The sequence below is a fragment of the Lactuca serriola genome, chromosome 7 (assembly GCF_051521515.1).
Source record: "Lactuca serriola cultivar US96UC23 chromosome 7, Lser_US96UC23_V15, whole genome shotgun sequence".
NCBI classification, from domain to species: domain Eukaryota; kingdom Viridiplantae; phylum Streptophyta; class Magnoliopsida; order Asterales; family Asteraceae; genus Lactuca; species Lactuca serriola.
Genome location: NC_136414.1, coordinates 51728518 through 51747992, shown reverse-complemented (window position 1 = coordinate 51747992; position 19475 = coordinate 51728518). Strand labels below are relative to the sequence as shown.

General features: G+C 40.3%; 1 protein-coding gene across 1 annotated transcript; it reads left to right on the top strand.

Moving 5' to 3' along the window:
* The first annotated feature begins 440 nt into the window (after positions 1-440).
* Positions 441-998, top strand: PSBX (photosystem II subunit X). The gene has a single exon (XM_079008966.1). The coding sequence runs from the start codon at positions 524-526 to the stop codon at positions 878-880; it is 357 nt and encodes a 118-aa protein (XP_078865092.1). The 5' UTR covers positions 441-523; the 3' UTR covers positions 881-998.
* Positions 999-19475: the final 18477 nt, after the last annotated feature.

The following is a 19475-nucleotide window of genomic DNA, read 5'->3' as shown; positions in this document are numbered from 1 at the left end:
TTGATTACTTAATTTTATGTAGGTATTGGTATAAATTCGAGCTTCTTTGTATTTTGATGAAAATTTTGTTTACATTTTTATGTTTATTTTTATATATGTTTCCTACGTATGAGTTCGATCACATATAAATATACTTAACTTTTATCAATAAAATTCTCAAAATTCACCTTACCAAACAAATTGTCGTCAATGCATCGCTATGCAAAAACCTAGTTTTAAGTAAAAACCAAAATTACACGTTTATTGTTACTAAAATGAAAACCTATACAAAATCACAATGCACATAGACATTGATTTTACAAATTAATTGAATTTTGATTTAAAAATAATGAGGTTGCATGGATGGATGGAAGGATAAGGTTATCCACCAAAACCAAGTGGAAAAGCAGCCACATCGGACTCCAAGATATGGAGATCACAAATACCCTTCATCTCCATTTCTCACCTCTCAACCTTCCTTTAACTCACCCATCATTCTTTTTTCATCGATCGACACACAGAAGCAAAAAAAGAAGAAGCATCAATGGCCTCCACATCTGCAATTTCCATGGCTATGCCATTGACCCACAAGACTGCGCTCCCACCATCGAACTCCTTCTTTAACCCATTGACACTCAAGGTTTCTTCGTCTAAGATAGTGGCTGCACCATCCAAACGATTGGTGGTTCAGAGCTCTTTGAAGGAGAAGGCAGTGACGGCTTTGACCGCCGCAGCTCTAACGGCGTCGATGGTGGTTCCTGATGTAGCAGAGGCGGCGTCTAGTGTTACTCCGTCGCTGAATAACTTCTTGCTCAGCATTGGGGCTGGTGGTGCCGTGCTTGTTGCCATTTTGGGAGCTGTGATTGGTGTTTCCAATTTTGATCCTGTGAAGCGTGGCTGAGCTAATGTTTGTGTTATCCTTTTGAAAATTTTATTTTTGTGATTGGTGTATTTCTCTTCTGGTGATTTCTCTGTGTATTATGTGTATCTTCTTTATAAAACAAACTTATTAATCTTAATCTTTTTCTTGGCCAGTCTATGCATAAAAAGTAGTAATCTTTATCAATTTTGGTTTATAGGAAACTACTCATTTACTTGATTAGATTAGGGAGTAATTATTGAAAAGGTTTCTAAAAGAACATTCTTTCCGTTTTTATATTACTGAACACTAATGTTCTCACTAGACTTTTCGAAATCACACCAATAACAGTTTTTGGCTATCAATGGCGAGAAATTTTGTGATTAATATGAGCTGTATCCCCATAAACATCTGTCTTTTACCCAAATGTGTTATACGACATAGGTTCAACGCCTCCCAAAATAGAGCTTATTGGGTTCATATTCTTGCGTAAGTTACTAATTCTAAGATGGAAATGGACGTCTTTGTTATAAAAGTTTTCTTCACCCATGGAGTCATGACTCACGCATATATATGGCTTCATGATAAGGCTAAGTTCGAGATAGCCGATCCCCGCAGAATTTAGAGAAGGAAACACAAGAATTGGAGCAATTTTCTGGATATTTTTCATAATTAACTAACAAAGTTTACATATGCATTCTTAGGAAAAACACCTAGCTCAAATGTAGGAAAACATACATGCATTAAGGGAAATGAGGTCATATTTAGATGCAGGTAATTATCACCAAGGTGACCAAGTTTTCCAAGCAACTTCCACTGACCACTTGAATCTGATGGCCTTTAAGATCTCCCTCTCTCTCCTGGTCTCAGTGGTGATGAGTCTAGAATGAAAACCTATGTGGCTCACAGGATAAATGAAACCAATATATAAAAATAAAATAGTCAAAAAAAAAATTACTAATAGCAGGTTAGGTGTATATATATATATATATATATATATATATATATATATATATATATATATATATATATATATATATATATATATATATATATATATATATATTACAAAAAATAGGCGGTTCAAGTGACCTACCTTGATATTGTGTATACTCGTCAATGGCTATTCTCTAATGATGCAACCATATGTTGGGCTGATCATGTGTATCAGTTGCACCCACCTTCAGAATGAGCTCGCCCTTGAGCTCCTTTGCATATGTGTCTTGTGAACGACAACCAAGGAAACGAGCTCTGAAATCATCAAATGCCTTCCATAGAATACTCATAACCCCCTATTTTACTACACAAAATGTTTTAGGGAAGTCCAACTCCACTCTTTATGGAATTTCACTACTAGCCTCCGACCAGAGTTCAACCATCACCAGAACATATGCAACTCAATTTATTATGCAGGTTAGGAACTTTACATTGTAAAATGCAATTATCAATTTCATATCGCCTTTCCAATATTTAAAGTGTGAGTACTGACTATTATTTTTCATGCTATCATAGGGTTTCTTGGAATTAAAGATGACGAAATGACTCAGGAACTTGATAACAAGATGCATAGCCATCACGCGAAGTTTAATGGTTTCGATCATTAGTAGGTCTTCTGGAGCTGGAAGACTAATCATCATTGTAGGATTAAGGTATTTAAGGTCTTAACTAAATTGATATAATCTTAGTGAATAAAAGTAAAGTCCTTTTTGGGTTGCTTTCATAACCAGAAAAATTATATGATTAATATATTAATTAGAAATAGTTAATAATTGATTTTAAATTATTGGAAATATTTGGAATTAAGGGGCTGAGCAGCAGGTTACATTTGAGACACTGAGGAAGAAGTTATGTGAGGCACCAGTGTTGACCCTCCATGAGGGTGTTGAGGACTTTATGGTATTTTATGATGCATCCATCACCGGTCTGGGAGCGGTGCTTATGCAGCGTGGGAGGGTTATTGCTTATGCTTCTCGGCAGCTAAAGTCGCATGAGGTCCATTATCTGACTTATGATCTGGAGTTGGGAGCAGTGGTGCTTGCTCTCAAGATTTGGCAGCATTATTTGTATGGGTTCTAGTGTACTATTTACACGAATCACAAGAGTTTAAGATATCTCATGGATCATTTGAATTTGAACATGAGGCAGCGTAGGAGGCTTGACGTGGTCAAGGATTATGACTGCGAGATTATGTATCAACCCAAGAAAGCGAACGTGTTTGCTGACGCGTTAAGTCGTAAGACTGCTAGTTCCTCTATTGAGAGTCTGTGTATGAGGATATCAATTGATTCTCCGCTTCTTGATCTGATTAGGGAGGCTCACACCGAGGGAGTCAAGAAGGAGAATCGCAAGCAGGAGAGACTCAGGGGTGAGGTTGATAGACTCGCCACTGACAGTCATGGATTATTGACCCGATATGGACGGGTCAGGGTGCCAGATTTTGGTGGGTTCAGGAAGACTATGCTGGAGGAGGAGCACAAGTCTAGGTTTTCAATTTACCCCATGGCCACAAAGATATATCGGGATTTGAGGCTTAATTATTGGTGGCCATGCATGAAGAGAGAGATAGCCTGGTATGTTGAGAGTTGCTTCACCTGTCGGATGGTCAAGGCCGAGCACTAGAGGCCGCATGGAAAGCTGCATCCATTGGAATTTCTATGTGGAAATGGGAACATATCACTATGGATTTCATTATCAAGTTGCCTCGGACGGCTAAGGGTTTTGACGCGGTATGGGTTATTGTGGACCATCTGACCAAGAGTGCCCACTTTTGAGCCATTTGAGAGAGTTCTTCGGCCGAAAAATTGGCCGATTTTTATGTGTGCGAGATTGTTGCTCGACACAATATTCCAGTCCATTGTATTGAATCAAGATGTTCGCTTCACATCTCGTTTTTTTGTAGAAGTTCCATGAGGAACTAGGTACGATGTTGCACTTTAGCACTGTTTATCATCCTCATATTGACGGTCAGAGTGAGTGGACCATTCATACACTTGAGGACATATTGAGAGCCTGTGTCATAGACTTTGGTGGGAGCTGGGACTCCTACATTCCCTTAGCTAAGTTTTCTTACAAACACAACTATCAATCCAGTATCGGTGCTCGACCTTTCGAGATTCTTTATGGGAGGATGTATTGTACTCCTGTATGTTGGGGAGATACTAGTCATAGGGGTATTAGGAAGTACTGAGATAGTCCTCAAGACGTCAGAGATCATCCAAAAAATTAAGCAAAGATTGCATACAACTCATAGTCAGCAGAAGACTTATGCCGATAAGCGTCGATCTGAGTTGGAGTTTCAGGTCGGTGACATGGTTTTGCTTAAGGTATCACCCTGGAAGGGTGTAATTGTAACATCCCAAAAATTAAGAGGTCAAAATTTCATTTTTAATTCAACTAAAACACCAATTATCTTTCCACAAAAACATTCAAAGTATTTCATAATAAAACAGTTATAAGAGTACAATCCCAAAATCATCTTATTAAGGAAATGTGGGTGGATACGTTGCGATCAAGTCGGGCCCTTCCATCTCGAACTGGAAATGCCTAAAACAATAACTGGAAATTGTAAACATAAATCTTAGTGAGCTTCCCCAAAGTACCAGATACATATACGAATAAAACAACATGTGGTTGTGTCGGGTCTGTATCAACCCCGGGGTCTATATCAACCTCGAGTCCATAATGACTCTATATAACAGGTTGTAGTTGTGTCTGGTCCGTCTTTACCATGCCTCACAGCTACTCAAGAACTAGGTGAATACTCTGGGCCACCCCACAGTCTTACAACACTCCAATCCTATCTGCCAATCCAATGAATGCTACAGCCACCCCACATTCTTACAACACTCATATACTATTTGCCAATCTAGTGAATGCTACGAACACCCCGCCATGCATCACTACTGACATGTAATGAAATGCGTATATCCTTCCTCGTACAATCCCTTAGACCAACGATTCTCCCCCACTTGGACTCAACTGTGCTCTCCTAAACCACAACAACTTATGAATTCCCAATCCATCTCACAACTTACAATTCAAAATGTCAACAACCTGAGCTCACCAGAACAAACATCTTATTGCTAATCAATCTTAGTTATCATACATATCCCATACTAGATGTACACTTCTCGAATCTCAACAAGCATGATAGCCCCAAGTACTTCCCCTGATACATCTCCAAATCCTTAAGCCACTTCACCTCGTGACAAAGAATTATAACCCTTAACCGGAATGAACGAAACACCAACCCAACTACCCATTAGCCGAAGGATCTCTGCATTCTGGCCATCTTCAACCCATGCGACTTTTAATTTTCATTGACACTCTCAATGATTGGACAAGTCTACGTGACCGTCATTGTTATCCATTTGCTACCGCTCCTTCCCTAGCAACAGTAGCGATCACATCCAAGAGTCCTCTCATGAACATGTAACACCCGGTGGTTCTAAGGTATTATTTATTTATTTAATTATTTATTTAATTGTCTAAACCAAATAAGTTGTCTTGGGCTTAGTGGATTGGACCTTTTATGTGTGGGCTTAGTCGAGTTCGTATGTTGGGCGTAAGCTTGGTGTACAATGGGTGTAAATGGATCAAATAGAAAGCGAAGGTATGCACATATGTGTTGCGTACAAGGATGTACGCACAACGTACGTTATCAGACTCAAAACCCTGATTTCTAGGGTTCAATCCATATATAATGTCATTAAGTCCGAAGTCTTAGCATTCTTATTAGAAGAAAAAGTTGGTAAAAAAGAGCTATTGGAGGTTAAGCCTGAAGATCCAGAAAATCATCATCTTTTGGCACTCATTAGAGGTATAAAGCTTTGATCTTTCTTCATTTTAGCTCAGATCTAGTTCTAGCTTGATTTTGGTTAACTTTTGGTCCTATGAGTAAGTTTTGGTGGCTTGATGCAATACCAGAAGTTATGTGTTGCCCTCTTGACGTTTTTTAGACTTATACGCCTTAAAGTTAGCACCTTTGGGGTTGAAACTCACCCATGCATGCGTTTGAGTTCATTTAATGGAAATAAAGTGTTATATTTCGGGTTTGGGTTCATTTGGGGCATGCAAAGCAACCAAGTTAGTGACTTTATGGTTTAAGAAGTTGCATATGACCCGAATATGTGATTGGGACCCTTAGACTTAAGCAATTAAGAGCTAAATGGAGAACTGGCTTAATAGGAGAGTACGTTGAGCGTAGAAGCTCGTACGCACAACGTACATGCCATGCAGCATGTACGCTTAGCGTACAACTAAGTACGCCTCGTGTACTCAGTGATTAGGCTTTGAGTATTTTGGGCCTCAGATGGGCTACTTCTTAGGACTTTGCTATTTTAGGCCTTAATGAGCCATCTAAAAAAGAGCCTTTGGACCAAGGAAATTTATTGGGCCTAGGGGTAAGGCCCATATTGGGGGTTTGGCCCAACTTGGAAAATTGGGCCATAAATGGGCCTTAGAGGAACAAGTGGTTTTGGGCCTTGGTTTTGGATCATATTTGGTCAGGGGTAAAATGGTCATTTTACCTCAAGTATGGATTATTGAATACATAATGGAACCCAAGTGTTCACTGGGTGTTTTTTGGTACTGTTAGCTCGAGGAGTCGTTAGGACAGCAACTAGGGATTTATTTCAGTAAGATTCAACATTCGATGTGAGTTTCCTCACTGGGTTTAGCGAGTCTAAGGCACCAAAGCCGACCCTTGATTGGTTATGTTTGTATACTTGTTGTCTGTGTGATACTTGTATTTGCTTGTATATGCATGTTTATTGGGTGGGGCCCGTTATGTGAGTGTGGGCAGGGCCCATATCTCATTGGGGGGGGGGGGGGAGGGCGTTATGCGAGTGTAGGTGGGGCCCGTATCTCATTAGGCGGTGCCCATTATATGATATGTATGGTATGCGGTATCTTGAGGAACTCACTAAGCTTTGTGCTTACGGTTTTTAGTTTATGTTTCAGGTACTTCCGGTTCCAAGGGGAAGAGCTCGGCTTGCTGCATCGCACACACCATATAGATTCAGTTTATGGGACATACTCTGATTTTTATGATGTTTAGCATACTTATTTTATTGGGTTGTATGAACAATGTTTTGGAATACTATTTTTACTTAAATCAAAAATGACATTTGGTCATGTTTTAAGGATGTTTCAAAACAGATGCCATTCCCACTAAGCAATGCTAACATTTATGAACTCTGATTTTGTTGTTGAACTAATATTGCTAACCCGTCTACTGATATTCCAAATGATACCCCTTAATTGTCTTCACTGTTAACCCAAAGAAACAACCTAACAGATTAAATCTAGCTCAACAAGATGCGTCCCACTCATAACTCTCGGTATGAAAAATGGCATATAACAATCTTTGATAATATAGCTCAAGCAATAACAAAGAGCTAAACTCAAGATACTGCTTACACATACCAACACTTAGAGAAATCCCCATGTAAACCTGCAATTGACCATTATATGTAGGTATGAACTTGGGAACTACTGATCTCCTGCCCATGATCAACCCATTCCTTATTGCATCGAAACCATGAGGAACCCCTACATACTATAACGCCCCAACTCTCAGGTATTAATTTTCAACTTTACTCTTTCATATTGAAAAGTCTACTCGACGAGTTGGAGGCCCTGACTCGTTGAGTAGGAACGCGTTTGGACCGCAAACTTAAGTGACCAACGCACTGAGTCAGAGGACATGACTCGACGAGTTGGAGCTGGATGATGAAACCCTAATTTCCAGGGTTTTGCACCCTATTTAAAGGGTCAATAGCCTCCCTTAGCCTCCCATATAGCCCCTTGTGAGTCCAGAAACCCTAAATCGTCGTTTTCTCTCCATACTTGTGTGTTTTATGCATTGGAAGGTGGATCTTGGTGAGAGGAACTTGAAGATCAAGAAGTTTGAGGCAAGGAAAGTGTGTAGATCTGAAGTCTACCCCAGTTTAGCATCATTTGAAGGTATCAAGTCATTACCTTGATCTTCTTCTATCTAGACCCTTCTATATTTGAGTTTTGGGGCCACTTTGGCATATTGGTGCTTCATTTCGAGTGATGAACCAAGATCTGAAGTTGCAACTTCAGATCTAGGCACATCTTGGCCCTTCCAATCATAAAGTCTCAGTCTTTAGCATGCTAGTGTAATTCCCTTGCCTAGAATCTCTTCTTTAGCTTAATTTAATTCATTAGCACCTTGCATGAATGTAAATTTTGTAACTTTATGTAAGAAGTATGCCTTAGGAGCTTAGATCTATGTTATGGAGCTTTGGAATGGCTTAAAAAGCATCTGAATGGAGAAAAGACTGAAGGGACTCGACGAGTTGCATGGTCAACTCGGTGAGTCCGATGAAGATTATCGTGCAAGGGTTTTTGTATGGACTCAACGAGTTATTAGGAAGACTCGGTGAGTCAGCTAGGGTATTCCCGACTTTTGTACATGCATGAACTCGGCGAGTTGCAGGGAAACTCGACGAATCGATGGGGGATTTCACAACTTCTCGAGTTCAGGAAGGACTCGACGAGTCGGGTCAACATGGACTGTTGACCTTGACCATTGACTTGGACTTTGACCAAGGGTTGACTAGTTGACTTTTGGGGTATTTTGGTAAATTGGAAATTTATGAATATGGTTCCATGGTAAATATAGGTGGTGGAGTACGTGGCGGTGATTTAAGAGTTTGAGTTTATCACTTCAGTTCGACAGTTGTGAGGTGAGTTTTCCTCACTATACTCAAGGGTCTAAGGTACCAAGGCCGACCCTTTTGGATTGTCATCCTGATATGTTATATGTTAAGTATTGTATGATTTGTTAGATCAATATCCTGGTAGATAGGATTGTATATGATGTTATGATCTATTAGATCAATATCCTAGTAGATAGGATGTTATATGCGTGTATGATCTCTTAGATCGGTTGTTGGTCTATAGACTGTTATGTGGTTATCTGTTATATGTGCACATATTTGAGTAGTGGTTGAGGCTTCTCTACTTTGTGCTAAATCCAATAGACCTAGGCATTCCAACCCGATGGTTGTGGGCCATGAGTAATCCATCCCGAGGATGATTGGACTTGTAGTATGTGGGCATTCCAACCTGTTGGTTGTGGGCCTGGGGTATTCCCCCGAGGATAATTGGACCCATAGTATGTTGGCATTCCAACCGGATAGTTGAGGGCCTGGGGTATTCCATCTCGATGGTTGACTGGACCCATAGTATGTTGTTTGTGATTATATGAGTATTGTTGTGTGTATGGGTATTTTGGGGGAAACTCGCTAAGCTTTGGGCTAACAGTTTTAGTTTTTGTTTCAGGTACATCAGATGATCGCGGGAAGGCAAATGCATGATCATACAGCTCCTCATGTTTATGGCTTGTTTCTGGGATACTTTGATATTATACTATTTATAAAACAAGTTTTGTAATGATTAATGGTTTTGAAATGTTTTGAAAAATTTTAAATTTGGCATGATTTTTATGGGTGTTACACATGCCCTGCATCCGAACCCAACATGTCCACCTTGCGTATCTCTTGAATCCCTATAGAAACTACCAAAGATCGAATCAAATGCAAATCTTTTCTCGTTTCATGCTTATTCCAATGATAATCGTTGCCTCCCACATCGCCATCCAAATCAAGCTCACCCAATCATCACCTAATCACGACTCTTTGAATGCAAAATAGCATAGGAAGATTCTCAATATAAAATGTCTAGATCCTCATGAAGAAAACAATAATTTCTAGGTGGAGACTTAGATAGGCCACACATTGTGTCGCACCTACAAAAATATAATCATAAGTACAATTAATAAGAGCATGAAGGAAGTGAATACATCACATACTTGTGATGTCAACTGATGGAAATTAGATCCCCTCGACCTGTGACTGAAGTGTTCAGATCCTCGCCACAGGAACGTCCACCATGCCCTCACATCCATCAGTAATCCTCAAAGTGGTTGGAGCAGGTGCCCTCATTGCTCCTCCCTTCAATTTCGTACAACCGGTCTTCTTGTGGCCCACTTGGTTGCAGTGAAAACATATCGAAACCAATTCTCAAGGAAATTCCCTACTAAAATGATGCATTTGTCCACAACTAAACATCCCCTCTATGTCTCCCAATAGCCTCTTGTGTGGGTCCTCCCACACTTGGCACAACGGCCCCGGTGCTGCTGGCCTCCCAAAAGTGAATCCTAAGTCTTAGGCCTCTTCGTCTAATCCACTACGGTCTAAACTTGCTTTGCCTTCCTCTTCTCTATGTGCTCCAAATCAATCTCCCGCTCACGGGATCCAACAATCACATCATTCGGGGTCTCGCACCCAGACATGCCCATAAACTCCCTCGCTAACGGCTGCATCACGATAGTTGGCACAACATCCGCCCTAAACCGGGCCACAAACTCCTCCCATGAAATAGTCTCCAACTCAGTAAGCATAATAGATTGTGAAATCAATCCCCAACAACTCCTTGCTGCATGATGCAAGAGATCCAAGGCAAACTGAATCTTTGCTTTTATGGGATAGGGACTAGTGCAGAAGACACCTTCCATCTCCTCAGTCCAATGCGAACTCAAAACCCTGACAATCCTCCCACCAATTGGATCATCACCCGAGCCAGAACCAAAACCTAAACCTTCTTCATGCCTGCTCATCACCATTCTGAAAACAATCATACAATGTTCAGAACATACCCAAGAGTCCTCATCCAACTGGCTTCCTAGACTCTCCATGACTCTCCTCGATTCGAGTATGGATCCTGTGCTTTCAGTGGTACGGGACCAATACCGCCTTCCACACCTATCCATACTTTCCTTAAGAATCATCCTGAATCCTCTAGGTCACCTTATCAAACTGGTACACTATGTACTCGCTAAGCGACGCATCCGAACGTACTTAAAACACTCCCTCGACTCTCGTAGGTTCCCGACCTCACCTTGCCATCAGCTGCTGAAACACTCCCAATAATGTCAGTTAACTACTTTGTGAATACAATCACATTCACTTAATAGTTAACTCACATCACTAAAGAGTTCCACAAAGCACAAAGCAAGAAACATTCAAGCAGTAACACTCCGAGTCATAGAACAAACAAACAAAATGAATCTTCACCACTCGCTTACTACAACTCATGTTAGGAACTTCCACTCTCACTGTCGGTTGCCTTATACATGCAAATTATACACAATACAAGATCAAATAGTCTGTCGAATAAAAGACACTACCCTAGGACCACAACCAGACAAGGAACGGGAAATAAGGCCCGATCAATCATTCTAAGGCTATAAGATCCTAAGCGTATACAATTTTTAAAGCCTACACTTAGCAATTACTGATACCAATACATATTCCCAATCTATCATAGCATCCAACGTTTCCTAGGCTACAAGGCATCGCATATCATGCCAATCTATCATGCAATTCCTAAAAGTATCCGTAGCCTTATCTTAGCATATAAACATTCATATCATATAACATATCAACATGTATGGGTTTTTTGGGAATCACTTACTTGAGCTCGGTTGATTGCACGCACACCCCTTTCTTTTATTAGAAAATCATTTATTAAAACATTTATTGTATGAAAATTTTATCAAACCCTCAATTTGATTTCAGACACACCCAAGAGTATGCCTGAATCCCTCAAACCAAGGCTCTGATACCAACTTGTAACGTCCCAAAAATTAAGAGGTGAACATTTCATTTTTAATTTAATTGAAACACCAATTATCTTTCCTCAAAAACACTCATAGTATTTCATAATAAAACAATTATCAGAGTACAATTCCAAAAGCATCTTATTGTGGAAACATGGGTGGATGCACTGCGATCAAGTCGGGCCCTTCCTTCTCGAAAATGCCTGAAATAAAAACTAAAAACCGTAAGCATAAAGCTTCGTGAGCTTCCCTAAAGTACCACATACATATACAAATAAAACAGAACTTGGCTGTGTCGGTCTGTATCAACCCCAAGTCCACAATGACTCTATAAAACAACTTGTAAATATGTTGGGTCTGTGTCAACCCCCAAGTCTGTAATGACTCCGAGCCTAAATAGTTCAATACATAATCATACAAGCATATAAGCATGAGTCACGAAGATAACAAGCATGTGCAAGCATGTCAGTAAAGTTCACCAAGTCAAACATCATCTTACAACATAAATCTAGTGGGCCGACATTGGTGTCTTCGACCCACAAGTACAGTGAAAAAACTCACCTCAGTCCGTTGATATATAACTAGACGCTCGGTTTTAGAACTGGAAGATCCCCAAACTAACACAATTAAATAACCCTAATCAAAATTAGGTTATAAACCATAACCGTGGGTCTAAATCCTAAACCCAAACTCCTAGGATGAAACTCTATTTTACCCTTCCCATAATGGGCCTATCCAAACTTGGCTCAATAACGCAATAATGACCCAAATGCCCAATAAGGCCTAACTCATGAAACTTAAGGTCCACTAATAAAATTCTGATGCCCATTAATGTTCAATAGTCCAAGGCCCAAATCCTAACTAAGGCCCAAAAGCCCAAAGCCCAATCGAAGACCCAAAAGCCCAGTAAGGTGTAAACTCTGCGTCCATGTTGTACGCATGGCGTATATGATCATTGGCCAGTACGCGCTGCGTACTCTTTGGTACGCTAAGCGTACTGGGCTGCTGCCACTTTAAGCCAATAAGTGCTTAATCTGTATACCCATTAAGTACAACTTTCAGATCTCTTCTATTTTAGGGTTCTTATATATAAAGTTGGAAACTTTAACCCTTAGCATGTCTTAATGGAACCCAACATCCATTTTTATCCATAAAAGCTCATATTAAGGACTCAAATTCATGCATGGACTCATATTAACCATCATATGACATTTTTATGCATCTATAAAAATAAAGGGACTAAGATCTAACATCTCTAACTCCTTGAGCTGCCCAAACTCACAAAGAGAACCCATGGGACCAAATAAAGCTCATAAAGAAGCCCTAAACTCTAACAATCAAATGAGTCATCAAGGTAAGGACTTTATACCTTTTATAGCTCCCAAAGGTGATGAGGACTCTGGATTTAGAAGCTCAACCTCAACAAATGCTTGGTCTCCAAGTTCCTTTTTCTTTAATACACACTAAAATGCCATAAAAACCACTTTAATGCTCAAGAACCCACCAAGGATGGTCTAGGGCTTCAATGGGATGAAATTAACAATGGGGGCTAATGAAAGTAAATGTCCATAGGCCATAATGATGCTTAGATAGGGCTTATGCCCTAAAAGTTAAGGTTTTAAGTTGGCTGGAGTACGCCCAGTGTACTCCTGAGTACGCCGACGTACTCAAATGTTACCCGCGATCAACTTCACCACTACGCACTACATACTCAAAGAGTACGTCCCACGTACTAGTCTAAGTCCCAAAACACCGTTAACTTCCATCGGCCATAACTCACTCGTTCTAAGTCCAATTTCGACGTTCTTTATATCCACGGAAAGGTAAGAACACACTCTATAATTCTATCAACTCGTATTCTTCTTAAAACTTTCAAACTTAAAACCAAAATTAATAAAAGGCCCGAACTGCCTCTTTACGGTTATACCCTTGGGCTCTAAGTCATAATTTGAACTCCCAGATCATCTAACCTACATTACCCACACCCAAATAGGTCTAAATCTCTCTTTCCCAAAGGCCCTAAGCCTTATGATAACCGATCTTTGGGTCACAACCCCGAATTATGAAACGATTTGATACAGGTTTTACAATAATACGCTTCAGGAAGAGGGGAAAATTAGGGCCCCGGTATATCGGTCTATTTCGCGTGATTTCCAGGGTTGACAAGGTACCTTCCATGTTTTGCAGTTGCGGAAGTGTGTAGATAATGATTCAATAGTTATTCCTTTGGATGATGTTCAGGTTGATGATTGCCTGAATTACATTGAGAGACCAATAGCAATTTTAGATCGAAAGATGAAGGCCTTACACATTAAGGTGGTATCTTTGGTCAAGCTTTAGTGGTAGCATCGGAAGGGTTCCAAATGGACATGGGAACCCGAGTCTGAGATGCGGGAGCATTACCCGGAGTTGTTCGCAGCAACAGACTTCGAGGACGAAGTCTATTTCAAGTGGGGGAGAATTGTAACATTCCAACAATGAGGTATTTCCAAAATTAACTCTTAAGTATGAAGGTTTAGGATTTTTAGCCCTTGGGTGTGAGAAATCTTGCAAAATGGCCCATAGCGGCATTTTGTAAATTCGCGCCAAGACCTGGTATGATAGGCGTACATGTGTGGGTCTTAGTATGTTGGGCATACATCGGGTACGCAGGGTGTACGTGAAGGATCCTCAAACCCTAATTTTTAGGGTTTGGTCCATATATAAGCATCATTAACTGTTCATTTCTCATTCCCTCTCCAGCCACCAACCCTCATTTCGTCCTTTGCAACCCTAATCTATTGTGAGTGATCCTTTGAGCTCAAAATTGTGTGTTTGTGGTTCCTTTGCAGCAAGGTAAAGAAAGAAGCATCATCTTGTAAGATCAAGACCTTCTAGATCCAAGAACACCATCACCTTTAATATCCATTTTGAGGTATAAAGTTATGAACTTGATGAATATATGCTTAGATCCAAATTTGCCATGGAGTTTGTGTCCTTTTGGTCCCATTATTTGGGTATTTTGAGTATAATCTACTCCTATTGTAACGACCCGTCTCCGGTATGATAATTCCTTGGTTTTTATTTTGAAGTTTTATAGGAGGGACTCGGCGAGTTCATAGCCTGACTCGCCGAGTAGGGTCGGGTTGTCGAGCACGTGTTAGCTGACGACTCGGCGAGTCCATATTCTGGACTCGGCGAGTCTGTCCGTCTGGGAGAAACCCTAAATCCCCGGGTTGCCCACTATTTAAGCCACCTTATAGCCCCCAATCTCGCCTCCTTCACCCTCTAAAGCTGTGAGAAAACCCTAATTCGTTCTTGAGTGATTCTAAGTGATTTTGTGTGCTAATTGTGAAGGCTTGAAGAAGGAGAAGAAGAAAGGAGCAAGGAGAAGGATTGTAGAGCAGAGATTCAAGGGAAAGCAAGAGCTCTTTGAGGTATTCTTCAGATTTCCTTCCCTTTTATGCTTTAAAACCCTTTCTAGATCTTGTTTATGCTTTTCTAAAGCCTTATGTTGATATGGAAGCTCTCTTATGCCGAGATAACCTTAGATCTGTTCATTTAGGAGTTGTAGAGCCCAGATCTATTGCCTTTATGGAACTATTTTGCATATTAACCCTAGATCTACCCCTTTTAAGCATCTTTTAGCCTTTATTCCCTTGTTCGCGCGTTTGTACACGTAAAGTTGGAAACTTTACGTGGTAAATCAGCTTATTGGACTCAGATCTATCATTTGTATGTTTTGGATTCGAGCAGAATTGAGTGTAGAATAGTTGCATGGCGGTGACTCGGCGAGTCGGAAGAACGACTCGGCGAGTCGAGTCCCGAGTCCCCGATTTCTTCCTTTTTAGCGGTGTCGAATGGGACTAGTGAGTAGTGGAGTGGACTCAGCGGGTTTGAGGGTAGACTCAGTAATGGAGGGACTCGGCGAGTTGTTCATACAACTCGACGAGTCCAAGGCAATCTTCTTAAGCTCAAGAACAACTCGTCGAGTTGTTCATATGACTCGGCGAGTCGGATGAAGATTGTCTGAGTTCTTGGATCGAATGAGTACTCGTCGAGTCGATGCCATACTCGACGAGTAGCAGCGAGTAGGGTCGAGGAGTGAGAGCAGGGACTCGGCGAGTTGGTGGCCCAACTCGGCGAGTCAGGTCAACTGTGGGTTGACTTTGTCCAAGGGTTGACTTTGACCAAGGGTAAAAGAGTCATTTTACCCAATGCAGTGTTTAGTATTTGATTGAGTGTGTTTATGGACTTGTAGCCGGGGAGATACCGGAGCAGCAGCAGTTAGCTTCCAGAGCCATACACTCAGCAGCCAGTTCACGAGGTGAGTTTCCCTTCAGTAGGAACGGGTCTACGGCCGCAATGCCGGCCCGTGTAATTATCAGTAGTTCCGGTCTTTAGTTTGATGTAGTAGCTAGATTGCTTGACGTCTTTGTGAATCAAGCATATTTGTGTTATGTGTTCCGGACTTCGGTCCGATGCAGTTTGTTCTGGACTTCGGTCCGATGTAGTCAGTTCCGGATTTCGGTCCGATGCAGTTAGTTTCGGATTTCGGTCCGATGCAGTTAGTTCCGGACTTCGGTCCGATGCAGTTAGTTCCGGACTCTGGTCCGATGCAGGGGACAAGGTCCCAGACAGTTCCGGACTTCGGTCCGATGCAGCTAGTTCCAGACTTCGGTCTGATGCAGTGGGCAAGGCCCAGTATGTGCTTTATATGTATTGTATGGTATGTGGTAGTTTGGGGGAGCTCACTAGGCTTCGTGCTTACAGTTTTAGTTTTGGTTTCAGGTACTTCCGCTAGCAGAGGGAAGAGCTCGGGATGATGGCATCGCACACACCACAGCTTCATCTTTTATCCTGGGAGTTAATTTAGTTCTTGATTTTTATATGACATGGATATGATACAGTTTTCCGCACAGTGTTTTATTATTATTTTGAGATACATCATGTATGGTTTATGATATGACACTCAGATTATGGTTTTTGATTATGTTGAAAAACGAAACTTTTGGGTCGTATTTTTGGGTCGTTTCACCTATCCATTTAGTTTGTCCTTTCAGTCAATTTGAGGTGTCTAGAAGCATAAAAATGTAGTCTTGATCATATCTTCCCTTCCATGCATGTGTTATGAGGTCTTAATGGGTTAAAGGTTGAGGTTTTTGATTTTAAGACCTTATTATCCATGCAAGACCATAAAATTGGGTGTAAATTACACGAATGGTCCCTATGGTTTAGGGTAATTTACGCGCTTGGTCCCTAACTTGTTTTTTTAACTCGGAAGGTCCCTACTATTTGTTTTTGTTACGCGCTTGGTCCTTACTGTTTGTTTTTGTTATGCATTTGGTCCATGTCTTACCTAAAAAGACTATTATTTAAATATGGAAAAATGGTGGGGTAAGTAAGGTAAGGTGAGGGGGTGGTGTGGGGCGGGGTTGGGTGTGTTTATTTAAATAAATTAAAAAAATCAAGGGAAAAAATAGTCTTTTTAGGTAAGACAAGGACCAAGTGCGTAACAAAAACAAATAGTAGGGACCTTCCGAGTTAAAAAAATAAATCAAGGATCAAACACGCAAATTACTCTAAACCATAGGGACCATTCATGTAATTTACTATAAAGTTGGAAACTTAATGGTAAAAAACGTTATTTGAGACTTGGATCTGGCTTTGGACATGAAACCTTGGTGTATTAAGCTCTTAATCCATTAAGAAGAGAATCAGTGCGTATGTTGGGCGTACCAATTGGTACGATGTACATATGCAATTTGGACCTCGACTCCTCGGACGATGAGTACGCCCCATGCACATCCTAAGTATGCCCTGCGTGCGAGGGTTGAGCTGACTCGGATGAGTTGACTCGGTTGGGCTGACTCAGCTGATTTCATTTACTTTTTATGATTTTGACCAAGGGTAATTTGGAAATTGATATTAATTTAAATTGGGAAATGTTATGATTATTAGGGGTTGGGTAGAGCCGATTGTCGGAGCAGAGATCCATTCAGATTGTTTTCAGACTGAGAGGTGAGTTCCTCACTATACTTACGGGTCGAAGGCACCAAGGCCGGTCCATTGGACTGATATCCTAGTTTACCGTTTGTCGTTATGTTGTACTGATATGTTAGATTTGTATCCTTGTATATAGGATGTTGCTATGATGTAGTGATCTCTTAGATTTGTATCCTGATATATAGGATGTTGCTATGCTATAGTGATCTGTTAGATCTGTATGACTACCTGTATCTGCTAGCTATTGATTGTTATGGTGTATGTTGATATGTGATGGTTTACTGGGTTGAGGCAAATCGGCTGAGACTGAAGGCCAAGACACCTAGGGAGGTCAGAATAGACTAAAGGCCTGCAAGGCGGACTAGTCAAGTCGAAGGCCCAGAGAGCGGGACAGATAGGATGAAGGCCCAGTGAGGCGGTCCAGTCATGTTGAAGGCTCTTTATGCATGTTGTTGTTTGTTATGTTTATGTGGTGGTACTTTTAGGGAACTTACTAAGCGTTGTTTACAGTTTTAGTTTTGTTTCACGCACTTCTGAGGACTGTGGCAAGGCGAAGGCGTAACCCCACACATCCTTGGTTTGATGTTGTTGGATCTTGGGAGACTCTGATTTTGAATAATGTTTTTGGAAACAATGGTTATGTAAACAATCTTACTATATTGTAGGGTGATCAGTTGGAACATTGACGTCTTCGGAGGAACGTTGATGTCACCAAGTCTTCGTCGAATTCTTCTATTTATAAGATCGAACGTCTAATTCTACATATACAGTTGTGTTCCGAGTATTACATTAGCATTTCCTGTTTAAAGAACTGTTTGAATCATAGAGTTTAATTGTTATAAATTGTGTTTGATTTTTTATTAAAACTCTTCAATTCATAGCTGTAATGGGATTGAAAATTGAAACATATATTCTTATGATCAATCGGGGTAGTAGGTGGCTATGTTGATGCACTTTTGCAATTACCAGCCCTAAATCTTCTTATTTTCTGACATATATCAGTTTTGAAGGTAAGTCTTTCTGTCTTAAGTAAGAAATCTGAGATTGGTTACAATATTTTTATGTATGTTAAAAGGGAGTTTTGTACACGAGTGTGGTAATTTTAAAAAATATTTACCATTCTCTAGTACTTTCAAAAATATATTCCAAAACATAGTGAAATCGGTTTTAGCTATACTCCCTACGTATTTTATATTAAAATCAAATTCATTTTTACTCAGTCCTTTAGTTCTTTTCCATGGAATTCGCTAGAGCACCACCTCATCTTCTTAAACGCATCGGCACTTCCATTTTTAGGTTAATATAGCTATTATAGAACACCACTAACCTCTTCAGTTTTTTAAACTAATAGCATACTCCGACCTAATTTTTAAACATGCAATTCAAGTTCAGAAAGTGCCTAGCTTATAGTTTAAATACTTAACAACATGGCGCATGAATCCTTATGGGTCTTATGTTTTTTTATAATCATTTTCCTTCTATCTCATGATTTACTACATAGGTCTGTTTTAAGCATACTTAACCGGTCATGGCATCAAACAATTCAATGCTCTGTTTCTTCGAACTACATAAAAAAAATATATATGTTCATAGTTTTGAAGCTTGATACAATATGATTTGACAAATTCCCAAGAAATCTAAAGGACTTAAAAAAGATCACAAGATATGAGGGGACTTGTTTGATAATATGTAGAGGGGAATTGAATTGGGAAAAGATGGCATCATGAAAATGTGCACAATGATGTAGCAGAAATAGATATTTTATTTTCTAGGCATAAAATGCAAAACTGCTAGAAAACTCACTGATATGGCGTTGATGGAATAGACCCGACGGGAAACGGCGGCATATGGCAAGAGGAGGGAAACAGTGAAGGAGAAAACTGCTTTGAGGGAAACCTTTGGAAAGCCAACGTCTTGCAAAACGCAAAGGAAAAAGGAATAAATGTTAATGGCCAGGTGAGCTTAAACATAGAGGAAAAAGGAAGAAGAGAGGAATGAAAA